Source organism: Pecten maximus, chromosome 15 (assembly GCF_902652985.1).
Source record: "Pecten maximus chromosome 15, xPecMax1.1, whole genome shotgun sequence".
In the NCBI taxonomy this organism is placed as follows: domain Eukaryota; kingdom Metazoa; phylum Mollusca; class Bivalvia; order Pectinida; family Pectinidae; genus Pecten; species Pecten maximus.
This window is the reverse complement of record NC_047029.1, coordinates 34275022-34290300: the sequence shown is the minus strand read 5'-3', so window position 1 is coordinate 34290300 and position 15279 is coordinate 34275022. Positions and strand designations below refer to the sequence as shown.

Here is a 15279-nt window from a genome sequence, read left to right as displayed (position 1 = left end):
TGTATTACTGTCTATCTAGAGGGCAATGGTAGCCCATAGTCTTATATGTATTAATGTCTAGCTAGAGGGCAATGGTAGCCCATAGTCTTATATGTATTAATGTCTAGCTAGAGGGCAATGGTGGCCCATAGTCCTATATATATTAATGTCTATCTAGAGGGCAAAGGTGGTCCATAGTCCTATATGTATTAATGTCTAGCTAGAGGGCAATGGTGGCCCATAGTCCTATATATAGTAATGTCTGTCTAGAGGGCCATGGTTGCCCATAGTCTTATATGTATTACTGTCTATCTAGGGGGCAATGGTGGCCCATAGTCCTATATGTATTAATGTCTAGCTAGAGGACAATGGTGGCCCATAGTCCTATATGTATTACTGTCTATCTAGGGGACAATGGTGGCCCATAGTCCTATATATAGTAATGTCTGTCTAGAGGGCAATGGTGGCCCATAGTCATATATGTATTAATGTCTATCTAGAAGGCAATGGTGGCCGATAACCCTATATGTATTAATGTCTATCTAGAGGGCAATGGAAGTCCATAGTCTTATATGTATTAATGTCTATCTAGAGGGCAATGGTGGTCCATAGCCCTATATGTATTAATGTCTATCTAGAGGGTAATGGTGGTCCATAGCCCTATATATATTAATGTCTATCTAGAGGGCAATGGTGGCCCATAGTCTTATATGTATTAATGTCTATCTAGAGGGCAATGGTGGTCCATAGCCCTATATGTATTAATGTCTATCTAGAGGACAATGGTGGTCCATGGTCCTAAATGTATTAATGTCTATCTAGAGGGCACTGGTTGACCATGGTCCTATATGTTTTAATGTCTATCTAGAGGGCAATGGTGGCCCATAGTCTTATATGTATTAATGTCTATCTAGAGGACAATGGTGGCCCATAGCCCTATATGTATCAATGTCTAGCAGCTAGAGGGTAATGGTGGCCCATAGTCTTATATGTTTTAATGTCTATTAATAAATTCCAGGAATATTGGTGACGAAGTAAACATTTGCAGTGTCATTCATTACGCTATAATTGAAAACACTCTCTACCTACGAACGTCTTCCTTAGATGGTTGGTGTAGTTTGGTAGACGAACAATACGTACACTATCGACATTGTACGGGCCAATCTATTGATAGGACATATGCATTTATATTGGTTACCAACATAACCTCTATACCTGTAGGAATTGTTTGATAATAGATACATACGTATTGTTGATTAATATCTTTTTATGTGATATTTTTTTATTCACCAAGAATTCGTCATTTTCCTAATTGTGTAGTCTTTTTCTTTTTTCTTACATTTTGCGTCATACGAATGGTTGACGATTTCCGATGGCCGTTAGCTCTCTTACTCTAGTGAACATACATCGCAATGTACACGTAAACAAGTTAAAAAGTTCACGTTCACGTATCGATATTTTACAGGCTGTCGCAATCGAAATGTTATCACCGCCAGATGGAGCTCTGTCATTAGACAGGATCAATCGCAACATCTGGGTCTAGTCCGTCAAAGATCGGTATTAATTCAGAGCCATTACGGAAGAAGCCGAGATATTCCGAATGCAGAAAAGAATAAAACCTTGTTTATAGTGATTCTTAACACATAAATAAGTACAATTTGTCACAACAAATAAACGTTCATTTTCGTCTTCTTGTTAACACCTTCTAACTGGGCCAGCTAAAATGATTAAAACAAGACAATAAAACTTGTCTCGCAATTGTTGTAAATACATTTAAGCCACATACTCCCAAACAACCTGAAATTCTAGATGCACACATGTATTAATGGCAATGAAATATGCTCATTCACGCTCTCCTAACATTAAAATGACCACTGGCCTGGACGCTTGACCAGCGGAGACCTTCAGACATCGGTGTATAAAAATAACTCGAGGCATTTATATTTATCGCAAGATTTGTCACGGAGCCGAGAACGAGGCTATAACAATGTGCACTGCATATAAACTACACACATGACCGTTGTTTACATATCGAGCATACGTGAACTTTGACTAATAATACATATGTACTTTCATTTAAACATATTAACAGAATATTTGCGTAATACCCAGGTAGCTGAACAAAGCAAACAAACATAGTTTACATTTAGATACAAATTTTAAAATGTAGCAATATGCATACAACAAAGCATCGATAAAATTTTGGATCGGTGAAGTTGACATTGTTCAAAAGCTAACCAGCAATCCAATAGACGTCCGGCAAAAGCGGAATTCGAGTCTATTCCCTTTTCTTCTCTCTAAGTTCCAACGAATCATTTCCTTTCCTAAGGAAGTACTCAGGTTTTGTCGATTTCACTCCCTTTTGCGTCTTTATTTGGCAGAATCTGTCTGCGTTTCCTATGTCCACACTTTCGGCGTTCCGCCATTTTGTATGGACTGTAAAACCCGCCGTTGCAGTGTGGAACTTATTTTCAGAGAAACTTGGTCCGGCAGCCACAGTTATTATTATTGGGAATTCCCCGTATACTTTCATAAATACACATTTTCTTTCAGTTTCTGATTCACGATAATCTGTTTAATCTGGTATGTATCAAGTCCGAAAACTGTAAAAAGCTCAAAATGTAAACATTGCTATGTTTCTTCGGGAGTATGTGGCTTTAAGTTTACGTTACACATGTCGTTATGAAGTATGCACTTTAAACAATTGTATTTTTGTGACAGGTCGAGGTTGGTTTCAATCAATACGTCCATAGAGGAATTAGCAGTGACTATAGTACCCCAGTTGTCTGACTCTGGACCTAAATAGCGGACCGACGGCCAGGTATATAACAGGTATGTATACAAACCGCCGTAATACCATCTTCGCTAGCCAAGGCTTCTGATTACGTTACACTACACGAACCCTTGGCGGATATAGTCGTGTTCAAACCGTCGCGCCCTGGAATCCCAGGGCACCCAATCAAATCGCGTTTTACGCTCAGGCTTGGTTTCGCAGTAAACAAAAATTGCGGCACCCAGTACAGAGCTACAATGTCGACTATGTCATGGCATTTTAGCTATATACAGAGACATACAATCTTTAGGGGAACATACGCAGTGTTTGATCAATCTATTTAAGTCATTGATCACATATCTCATCAAAATGACATAAGCCTCCATGCGTGTTTGTAAACATCTCAGATGAAGTAAATCGGTAACGCTCGTTTTGATTGGTCGAAAATTTCATGCGTAAAGAGTGGTAATTTTGAATCTCCGCTAGAGGGCCAGAACTGACGCCTATATCCGCCAAGGGTTCGTGGAGTGTAACGTAATCAGAAGCCTTGGCTAGCGAAGATGCCGTAATACAGAACAGAGAAGGAACTTTTCCCCATATAGAGTGGTTGATTCATGGAATAGCCTCCCAAAACATGTTGTTAATGCTCAATCAATTATTTAATTTGGAAAACTAGCGGATGATCACTTCAGGGATGTAATTTATGATTATTACTGATATTCTGTTGTATAATATGCTTTTAAATAATGTGATTTTTTGTGTGCAATATTTACTGATATGGACATAGAGGCTTTTAGCCAGCCTCCATTAAAAAAGCCATTAGATTACTCGTTTCTCACACATCAAAGTAGAAATGAAATACCATAAAGCCAGACAGAGGTACATTGTACTTCCCTTAAACATCTCGAACTTGTTTTATGTGTAATGGGGATATTATTTGAAACCTACTGAAGTATCTATCTTGGAATAGCTTGCAAAGGAAATGCTTATCTTCACTCCACAGCATGATGGATATTTACAGAAAATTTCTAAATGGAACTTTTCATTTTTGCTATATTTTTTCAACAATACAAACCCAATACTTTATATTTTCATTGTCACAACATTTATTTGCAAATATACAAATGGAATCAAGCACAAGTTTAAAACTTATAATTCTTCTTCCTAGAAAAGCATTCATAGTTCATAACATTGCAATTATAGAAGTAAGTCGATATCACTGTAAAATGATAATTTGTTTTTGTATTCGAACCGGTTATATCTTTGTATTCATACCGGTTATATCTTTGTATTCATACCGGTTTAATCTTGGTATTCATACCGTTTATATCTTTTGTATTTATACCGGTTATATCTTTGAATTTATACCGGTTATATCTTTGTTTTCATACCGGTTATATCTTTTATTCATGCCGGTTTTATCTTTGTATTTACCGGTTATATCTTTGGATTCATACCGGTTATATCTTTTATTCATGCCGGTTATATCTTTGTATTTACCGGTTATATCTTTGGATTCATACCGGTTATATCTTTGTATTCATGCCGGTTATATCTTTTATTCATGTCGGTTATATCTTTGTATTCATACCGGTTATATCTTTTATTCATGCCGGTTATATCTTTGTATTCATACCGGTTATATATTTGTATTCATACCGGTTATATCTTTGTATTCATACCAGTTTAATCTTGGTATTCATACCGTTTATATCTTTGTATTTATACCGGTTATATCTTTGTATTCATACCGGTTATATATTTGTATTCATACCGGTTATATCTTTGTATTCATACCGGTTATATCTTTTATTCATGCCGGTTATATCTTTGTATTCATACCGGTTATGTCTTTTATTCATGCCGGTTATATCTTTGTATTCATACCGGTTATATCTTTGTATTCATACCGGTTATGTCTTTTATTCATGCCGGTTATATCTTTGTATTCATGCCGGTTATATCTTTGTATTCATACCGGTTATATCTTTGTATTCATGCCGGTTATATCATTGTATTCATGCCGGTTATATCATTGTATTCATACCGGTTATATCTTGGTATTCATACCGGTTATATCTTTGTATTCATACCGGTTATATCTTTGTATTCATACCGGTTATGTCTTTTATTCATGCCGGTTATATCTTTGTATTCATGCCGGTTATATCTTTGTATTCATACCGGTTATATCTTTGTATTCATGCCGGTTATATCATTGTATTCATGCCGGTTATATCATTGTATTCATACCGGTTATATCATTGTATTCAAACGGGTTATATCTTTGTATTCATATCGGTTATATCTTTAATAGATAGCATAGGTATTTACAGACATTTAATTTGTTGTTTTGTGGGGAGGAATCATTCTTATTCTCACAGCAGCTAACGTTATTCGAAAATGGTATTCGTGGTAAGGGGAATTTATAGTACAATCTCACTGCTTGCTCACGGTAGCACGATACTTCTAAAGGTTCAATAATTATTCTTAAGACGAGCTACAAAAATTGTAACGAGTCATTAAGCATGGAGTGTTAACCCTGGTTCGTCAGCCGATATTATCGTATAAACGTGATGATTCCAATTCCGAATTGTTAATCTTCCTTTTTTAGACAGTTACGTATCTGGTTTCCTTTTATGCTGTGTTTACATGTCCAGTTATTTCGATATTCGTGGACATTTCCTCATTATTACGATTTTTATAACAAGTGTCCATTACTAAAGAAAAGATAGAAACACAAAGTTTCGAGAGACATGATGGTTGACATTTTTCCTTTACTCCCTTATGCGATAGAAAGTCGGCCGTGTTGGAAGCATGATGCTATACCTAGTGGTTCCGGTGTTACAACAATACTACTCCTAATGGTATATCCTGCCGGGTATGGGTTAGACATAACTTCGCTAATATGCCGTTATTCCCTGTTGTTTCTATAATTGTCCTATATAGAAGGACGTTCAACATAAAGGCCATACTTAACAGCGTTAAAAATAAAGACTCCAAACGTTCAATAGGCAAAGTCACGTTCACATGATGAGGCAGATGGCTCAATTCCTGCACTTGTGATGTATGGATAAATCAACCACAAGAGAATACCGGCGTTTTAGAGAAACCGTAATTCTAACTCAAAATCGATATAACAAGGTCAAAACTAACGCAAATAAAAACTTACTGCGAGAATAAGACCAGGCGTTCTGGAAGAGTTTTCCTTCGCGTCGATAACACCCGTCACCAAGGTCCACATATACACCTACATCAGCCGATTATTATGTCAGTGATATAGAATCGGATCAACTGTAAAATGTTGACACCGTAGGCTGGGGGAGCAGGGATGTTACTATCGAGGTTGGAAACTTCATGATGAGAAAATTTAAGCACACTTATCACACAACTTGGGCTGATGTACTTTATAGAAAGGTCAGCATGGATAGACAAATATCCTCGGGGACATTTGGCCAGTACTACTCTAGATATGGAGCCATGGTTACAAGCCGGACCATCAAAATCAAAAGCTTTTCCCATTCTTTTTTTGTTTTGTGTTTTTGTTAGGTTGCTTGTTTTTTATAGTTCTGGAAATAAGAAAGCCTATCGTGTTTTTACTGCCTGTGATTAACGTTTTGAAGTATTGCTGGCTTCGTCTTTCTTCTCCGCCGGCTCCATTCAGCCATATAATTGCTTCATTATCCACCGTGTACTGGATATTGACTAAATCAAATTATTGATACACATACTTCCCAGAATCAATGTTTGTTTTGTATAAATATTTAATTTGCCGAGAATTCATTATTTGTTGGGATTTTCTGCCAACGCGCTCCAAAGTAAATATAATTATTTTCAAAATTCCAAGCTCTATGTCTGCGCATAAAACGATAATAGATTGATTTTGGCTTTGAGATTATTATTTCTAACTGGAATAAGTTTTCGGACCAGATCGTTTTTTTTCTTTTGTGATTCAGAACGAGTTATGTGTGCCCTTATATGGTCTGTAGCATGGTAATGCATCTAGTGGATTATGCACAGGAGTGTCCCCTGTGTATTGTACTATCCTACGTTATTATATAAACATTCGTGTAATGCACTGAGGTGTATAGACATGTACAAAACATGTACATAGCATGTGGAAGGATCCAGTAATGGTAGATACCACCAAACAATGAAACACGCTCTACATAATAACAATACCGGGCGGACTGTGGTGTATACAGCTTACGTCATGTCCGGTTTTAGTTCATATCAATATCAGTAGAATTCATTTGAATGCATATAAGAGGAAGATGGGAGAATTTGGGGGTGGATGTTGTGGAGGGGGGGGGGGGGGGGGGGGGGGGGGGATATATTTCATTGATGGTACATCTGTATACTCGAATACTCGAGTTAATGTAATTTGGAATTTAGTAAATTAATTCAATAATTATGATATATTGTGTTCATTTAATCATGTGCACATATTGGGATAATTTAATCATGTGACATATCCAAACCTACAGAATTGATTAACTACTCCAGATCCTGTTCTATAAGACATCACAAGCCAGAGGACTGATAAACTGTTCACACGTTACTGTCTACATGAAACACAACGGTCTGTATTGTTAATTGGAAAACCTACCCATCTAATTATGGCGGAATAAACCAGAAAATGTTTACTATTTAAGGCACCTGTTTTTATTTTATCGTTTCAAGGGTATTATCGTGTTTTAGAAACGTTCGGTAACCTCTTATTGTTCAAAACTATGAAATTTCAAAGTTGTTATGAATGACAACATTATTGGCATCTATTTAAATTCTCGCCATTTGTCTGCCGGTACACCTACTCCTAATAAATTCCTTTGACGGACTTTCACGTGCTTGAACCACACATAGAGAGAATTAATTATTTATCAATAACGAGCTCAGGGTACGCTCCTAAACAGCTGTTGTATTTTTACAGATATTTTGTCGTATGGATTATTTTTGTATAACAATCCTTGTCATTGAGGAATGAGAACACGTGTATAGATTAAATCGGTCAGCTTTTGTTCCTTTAAAACAAAGTACAGGTCAATGAAACAATGTATCCCCCAACTCACACGCTGTAAACATCGACATGATATATTAATTACTATAATAGGGAGAAACAACAAATTATTCCAACTCGAAATTGATAATATAAACAAAATAAAGAGTTATATGGAAACACCTGAAAAATAACGAGGAAAATAAGACCAAATGTTTCAGAAGGATCACCGTCTTCTGTTTCATTGACAACACCTGCCATAAAAATCTAAGTCAAGTCCGAGCTACGTCACATTCTAAAAAAGAGGGTGGTGATAACGACACTAGACGTATCAATAGGCATCTTCCATGAGCTACACCTATGAATATCTCGTTTTACTGTAAGATGATATATTTTCACGTTTTATCAATTTCGCCGTTGTCATCCAAAGATATATATATAAATATAATTTTATCCTTGTACATTTATCACAGTTAGCTTGTGTGTTTATTTGCTTGGTTTATCACCCGTGAACAGCTGTGTCATTTTGAGGTGGGGATCTCATCGTAGTAGTTGGTGACTACCTCATTGAACAACATACGGAAAGCCCGTCGCATGCCATCCTGAGCAATTTGAAAGATTGGGTAGAGCAAAAATTAATTACACCGTGCTATACAGCTGTTTCGTCCGTCTAGGACTCGTCAGTGACGCTAGGGATATAATACAGCTGTTTCGTCCGTCTAGGACTCGTCAGTGACGCTAGGGATATACATTGTAATACAGCTGCTTCGTCCGTCTAGGACTCGTCAGTGACGCTAGGGATATAATACAGCTGTTTCGTCCGTCTAGGACTCGTCAGTGACGCTAGGGATATACATTGTAATACAGCTGCTTCGTCCGTCTAGGACTCGTCAGTGACGCTAGGGATATAATACAGCTGTTTCGTCCGTCTAGGACTCGTCAGTGACGCTAGGGATATAATACAGCTGTTTCGTCCGTCTAGGACTCGTCAGTGACGCTAGGGATATAATACAGCTGTTTCGTCCGTCTAGGACTCGTCAGTGACGCTAGGGATATAATACAGCTGTTTCGTCCGTCTAGGACTCGTCAGTGACGCTAGGGATATAATACAGCTGTTTCGTCCCTTTATGACTCCTCAGTGATGCTAGGGACCTAAAGCGTTGACGATAGGAAGCGACCAAACACTTCAAATAGATCAAATCAATGCCATGATCTGCATGAAGAGGTGTAAAAGACCAATAATTCAATCGATTATGTTAGTTTCAATAAATTTCATAATTTTCGATATTTCATTTCAAAAGAGGACTTTTTAGTACATATGTATATTCTAAAACCGTGACGAGCAGGTTACGTCATACCCCGGGAAATGTAAAGCTTGTGCCGTCTAATATTCTTTTGGCCCCGGAAATGACACGACAGGTGGCGTTACTGGTCAAGTTGAAGTATGTGATTGGTCAATGTAGCGGTAAATGTAAAATGCAGATATGTAGTTAAAAACGAAACAAAGTTAAGCTTGAATGCAAGCTGAATAAGTGTGTGTATCTTTTCAAATGACACATTAATAAAATTATATTCCTGATTCAAATGCAGCCTTATTATCACAAATGACACATTAATAAAATTATATTCCTGATTCAAATGCAGCCTTATTATCACCAAAAATGATTCAAACTGATATAATTTTGTTATCTGTGCTGAAACGCATTAGTTCGTTAATTAATTCCACCTGCAGTTTTACATTATAACCCCCAGCATTAAAACTATGCCGTTTATCTTTTTTAAAGATATTTCTTGTTTAGTCTCATTTTCTCGAGATTTGGAATAAAACCGCAAAACATCGAATGATTGAAGATTAGATTAAAAGAAACCCTTATAATTCATCTCATGATTTTTGTTAATTATACTTTTCTGGAACGCTTAAAACACTACAGATGAAATTGATTTGATTAACGTGTGTTTTCCTTTATATTACAGGAAGCTGAAGTTTCGTTTTGACGCAGAAGAAACAGTCGGATTTGACATATTACCAATTTCTGGAAACTGACAGGTATCCGGGAAAGGAGTAGTTTAAAACCAGAAAAGGCTGTATTCTATATGCCCAGGAGCTATGATTATCGTTTGTGACATTAGAAAACAATAGCAAACGTGTCTAATTAAGTGAAGAGGCGTGGTTAACACCACACGACCAGGAACAGCTGAACAATGACCGATGAAATTTGTAGAAGACTCTAATCTATAATCCCTGTGTCAATAACACACGCTCTGGAGCAATCTGTGTGCTGACGATTTGTACAAGGTGGTAGAAATCGCTGGACACGCCGCTGCTTAAAACCAGTATTACTCCCAGAGATAGTAGGAGACATCAGCCGTGTCGCGGACAGAGTTGGAGACATTTGTGGAAGTGACAGCGCTCGTAGATCTCAGCAGGCACGGGAAACCGCTATATACTCTCTGTCGTCTGCTTTTTTGGATTTCAAAGAGAATGTGCTCTACTTAATCACTGAGACAATCTCGTTTTCGTCTGACAAGGCACAGCGCATTACAAATCACACGTAATGCTTTCCTTGTGGTACGCCAGTCTTTGTAATCTCAAAATATTTTGCATTCTTTGACAAAAATCAATCGGTGTTCATCGGCTTATTTTGACAACTATTCAAAATGACAAGTATTTTAAACCTTTTAGCTTTTAAACATTTCTTTTCGTAATTAGAAAAAAATACGGCATTTGCAGCCTTTTGTTAATGGATTTCCGTTCGAATTAGATTTGAAATTCATAGAGTTTTCACAAGAATTATTTTGCATGATTAAAGTATTGACGTTTTAATCCATAAAAAGAGTACATCCATTATCTTCATTTGCAGACTTCTGGAACTCCAGGCTTTTAGAAGGATTTACGATAAGTATATTATCAGGCAGCACCGACATTGTGTGTAGATTGCTGACAACAGAATATTGTCTCCCTGGAAACAGCACGCGGCACGATTTCCGTGAAAACCCTGCTACACATTCCGGATTCCGGAACATGGAAACCTAGGAGAGTGAATATTGGTCTGGTTAATCAGCCTGGAACACTAGTGTGCGATATTGAAACTACACTTACAACCCGTATTAAGGGTTACAAGGGGGAATTCCTGTCCAGGAGGCGGAAACTGAACACCACTCCCAAATTATGATTTATTTAGCGGAGTTTATCACATATGCCTCGCTAAAAAGCCAGTCTATCCTTCTTTGAGACAAATTCTACGAAATTTCTTCGAAATTGCGATATCGATTGTATAAAGATCGCCATTGAAAAATAATATGGAACTAAAGAGGAACGGTTTTAATTATTGGTGATTGCATGTTTCTCAACGTTTTATCGAAATTCACAGAAACTCGAGATAAATTGAGAAGGTCACATTAATTATGACAAGTCGCAGCACCTTTCAGTGTTAAAGGATTTCCATTACTGCCCGGTGGAATAGCTAGGCTGACCATTAATGACGGCGAGGTCCAGCAGTGTTCCACACTGGATTTAACCCTAGTTTGATTAGATCCCAGATGAGACCTGGATTTATTCTGATTGCCATTAGACAAGTGTTTATTTTCTCGGCTTACACTCTTCGTGCACCAGTGGATCTAGCAGTGGTATAAAACACCGGAGGGACCTTGATTGAAATATTTTCTGCAGTGGAGCCTCAAGTTTCATCAAATTTTCTTGACAGGTACTACATCATTTCCACGTCATAATCTACAAATAAGTGTGATTCAGCTCGCTAACGATTGGAGCGATAATATCGGTTCTCCAGTTATCGGTAGGTTATCCAACGGGGTTAAAAATAAACGTCAGATTGCTATCATTCTTCTCTGTAAAGCACGCAATATTGATTATAAAATTGACATATTGGTCATTACCAATAGAGGGCGCTACACTTGCCGCATCCGGTCAACGGTTAAACCATCTGCAGGCAATGGCAATATTACACAATTTCGTGATAAATAAATGAACAGGCATTTATCACTTTGAATAAACATCATTCGGGTATTTACCGAAAGGTCATACCATTGTTGTTTCGACATTCCTGATAAGAAATTAAAGACCTGCTGTTTCACTTCTTTGGCGACTGATCTTTGTGGTCTGTATTCTGTCTGGAGAATCTAGACTGGCCGTAAAAGGGCACCGGTATCTACATACTTCGATAAACCAATTCTGTGGCCTGTTCTTGTGGAAGCTATTGGCGTAAAATCTGCCAATTCACTTTAGTTGTATTGTTGTTGAGAACGAGTCTACCTTGCCAGTCTCAATACTTGATTATCTCGTGTTCGCTTCCCTCATCTGTATTGTTCAATACTCGGAACCAGTGTTACTGAATCTCTTGGGGGATACATTTTGCAGATAGATCGGCGTCTCTGTGTGAATTGAACTCAAGTAATTGTCAGTGTACACTTCAATTGGATTTTATCAGAACTATTGAACACAGAAACCTAAGCGCCACCTTGCGGCCAAAATGACAGAATCAGCACGAGAGAACTCGTACATCCTGGAGAAGAGTCAGGTAAGAATATCAAATTATAGGTTTAACAATATCTTTGACAGGTTATACAATACCTTTGACAGGGTTATACAATACCTTTGACAGGTTATACAATATCTTTGACAGGTTAAACAATACCTTTGACAGGTTATACAATACCTTTGACAGGTTAAACAATACCTTTGACAGGTTAAACAATACCTTTGACAGGTTATACAATACCTTTGACAGGTTATACAATACCTTTGACAGGTTAAACAATACCTTGGACAGGTTAAACAATACCGTTAACAGGTAATTCACATCTTGCCTTTTTTATCTTCAGCAAACCTGATATCTGAGTGTTGTAAATTTCTGATTGCTGATTACACTGCCTGGATCGTACATTGTAACAATGCTTTGTAATACCAACTTTTACATACAATACTATGATATCATTGTTTTGGACTTACCCACCTTACCCATACACACATCCTCAAAGTATGCACTCGGAATTCGCTCTAAACAGATATTTCATTTAAATTCTCTTACTGTTACTTAATAATGGCTGACTCGGATAACAGAAATTTCAAAATGACTGCATTCCGTGCAAGTGGCAGATTAATGGAACGGCGCTTGTTATTACGTAACGATAATTTATCTGTTTTCCATAATTATTTGATATTGACAATTAACCAACAGGACCAACGTTGTATAGCTATACTCACGATCCGGGGGTTATTTTGACAATTAACTTATTTTGACAATTAACCAACAGGACCAGCGTTGTATAGCTATATTCAAGATCCGGGGGTTATTTTGACAATTAACCAACAGGACCAACGTTGTATACCTATATTCAAGATCCGGGGGTTATTTTGACAATTAACCAACAGGACCAGCGTTGTATAGCAATACTCACAATTAAATTTAAATTTCTTTATTAACTGTGGGCCATATTGCCAATTAGTACATATCATATACACAATTGTAATATACGTGAACAACAGCAATACAAAATACAATGTGGAGAACGATTTAAGAATCTGTACATATAGCCCGGATCTTTTGGCTTCGAAAATAAAATGCATGGTATGATTTAATTCACTGACATAAGTTACACTCAATAACTTATATATAAAAGTCTATACTTAATATCAAATCATGTACTATTGGTTACATATAATATTGATATAATAACAGTATATTAAAAGCTATGCATGTGTATTTAATTAAAATGGAATACTGAGATCCAACGGTGAGGGAGATGAACAACTTAAAGACAAGTAAAACGCTGACCTAACGTGGATCAACATGGCGCCAAAATGACGTCATTAAGTTTATTTCAAATGATTTACAGAATCATTACATTCTTTCCAAAGAAAGTAATCAAGAAATTTAGATTAAATCTGAACAATCGAATTTCCAAATACAGTAACACGATGATATTGTAAAGCATACTTCGGTGGGCGCACAGAGAATATTCTAGGACAGGGGCTTGTCCTCTCGCGTGCGGAGTTCTAACGCTCGAGGTATTTCGGCCTGGCACGTGTAACACTTCGATTGTCTCATTACAGTAACATACAGAATTGTGGATGATGTTCAATCGAGCTTAAAATAGAACAAACATACAGAATTAAAAGGTAATACAGACAGGCCTTGCAGCTAAACGCGTGGAACAGTCAATATTCCAGTCCTTGTAGGCATTAAAGTCTTCTCTTGTAGAACAAACATCTACATATTGGCTTATTGGTTTGGATACATTACATGTGTTTGTTTACAACATATGCTTGACGATGTCATGTAAACTAGTGTGAGTTTGGATGTGTGGTATCATGTGACATTCAGATTACTGGTAATGTGAGTTTGGTTGTGCGGTATCATGTGACATTCAGATTACTGGGAATGTGAGTTTGGTTGTGCGGTATTATGTGACATTCAGATTACTGGTAGTGTGAGTTTGGTTGTGCGGTATTATGTAACATTCAGATTACTGGTAGTGTGAGTTTGGTTGTGCGGTATTATGTAACATTCAGATTACTGGTAGTGTGAGTTTGGTTGTGCGGTATTATGTAACATTCAGATTACTGGTAGTGTGAGTTTGGTTGTGCGGTATTATGTAACATTCAGATTACTGGTAGTGTGAGTTTGGTTGTGCGGTACATGTGACATTTAGATTACTGGTAGTGTGAGTTTGGTTGTGCGGTTTTATGTAACATTCAGATTACTGGTAGTGTGAGTTTGGTTGTGCGGTATTATGTAACATTCAGATTACTGGTAGTGTGAGTTTGGTTGTGCGGTTTTATGTGACATTCAGATTACTGGTAGTGTGAGTTTGGTTGTGCGGTTTTATGTGACATTCAGATTACTGGTAGTGTGAGTTTGGTTGTGCGGTATTATGTGACATTCAGATTACTGGTAGTGTGAGTGTGTTTGTGCGGTATCATGTGACATTCAGATTACTGGTAGTGTGAGTTTGGTTGTGTGGTATTATGTTACATACAGATTACTGGTAGTGTGAGTTTGGTTGTGCGGTATCATGTGACATTGAGATTACTGGTAGTGTGAGTTTGGTTGTGTGGTATCATGTGACATTCAGATTACTGGTAGTATGAGTTTGGTTGTGTGGTATCATGTGACATTCAGATTACTGGTAATGTGAGTTTGGTTGTGCGGTATCATGTTACATACAGATTACTGGTAGTGTGAGTTTGGTTGTGCGGTATCATATGACATTCAGATTACTGGGAATGTGAGTTTTTTGTGCGGTTTTATGTGACATTCAGATTAATGGTAATGTGAGTTTGGTTGTGCGGTATCTTGTGACATTCAGATTACTGGTAGTGTTAGTTTGGTTGTGCGGTATCATGTGACATTCAGATTACTGGTAGTGTGATTTTGGTTGTGCGGTATCATGTGACATTCAGATTACTGGTAGTGTGAGTTTGGTTGTGCGGTATCATGTGACATTCAGATTACTGGTAGTGTGAGTTTGGTTGTGTGGTATCATGTGACATTCAGATTACTGGTAGTGTGAG

General features: G+C 37.3%; 1 protein-coding gene across 2 annotated transcripts in view; it reads left to right on the top strand.

Moving 5' to 3' along the window:
• Positions 1 to 15279, top strand: part of LOC117343475 (putative sodium-coupled neutral amino acid transporter 11) — a 78177-nt gene that overhangs the window by 17516 nt on the left and 45382 nt on the right. For both annotated transcript variants that reach the window (XM_033905842.1, XM_033905840.1), the window contains exons 2-4: positions 2701 to 2811; positions 9723 to 10317; positions 10610 to 12283. In XM_033905842.1, the coding sequence (XP_033761733.1) occupies positions 12236 to 12283 (48 nt within the window). In that variant the 5' untranslated portion in view covers positions 2701 to 2811; positions 9723 to 10317; positions 10610 to 12235. The remainder of the gene's footprint in view (positions 1 to 2700; positions 2812 to 9722; positions 10318 to 10609; positions 12284 to 15279) is intronic.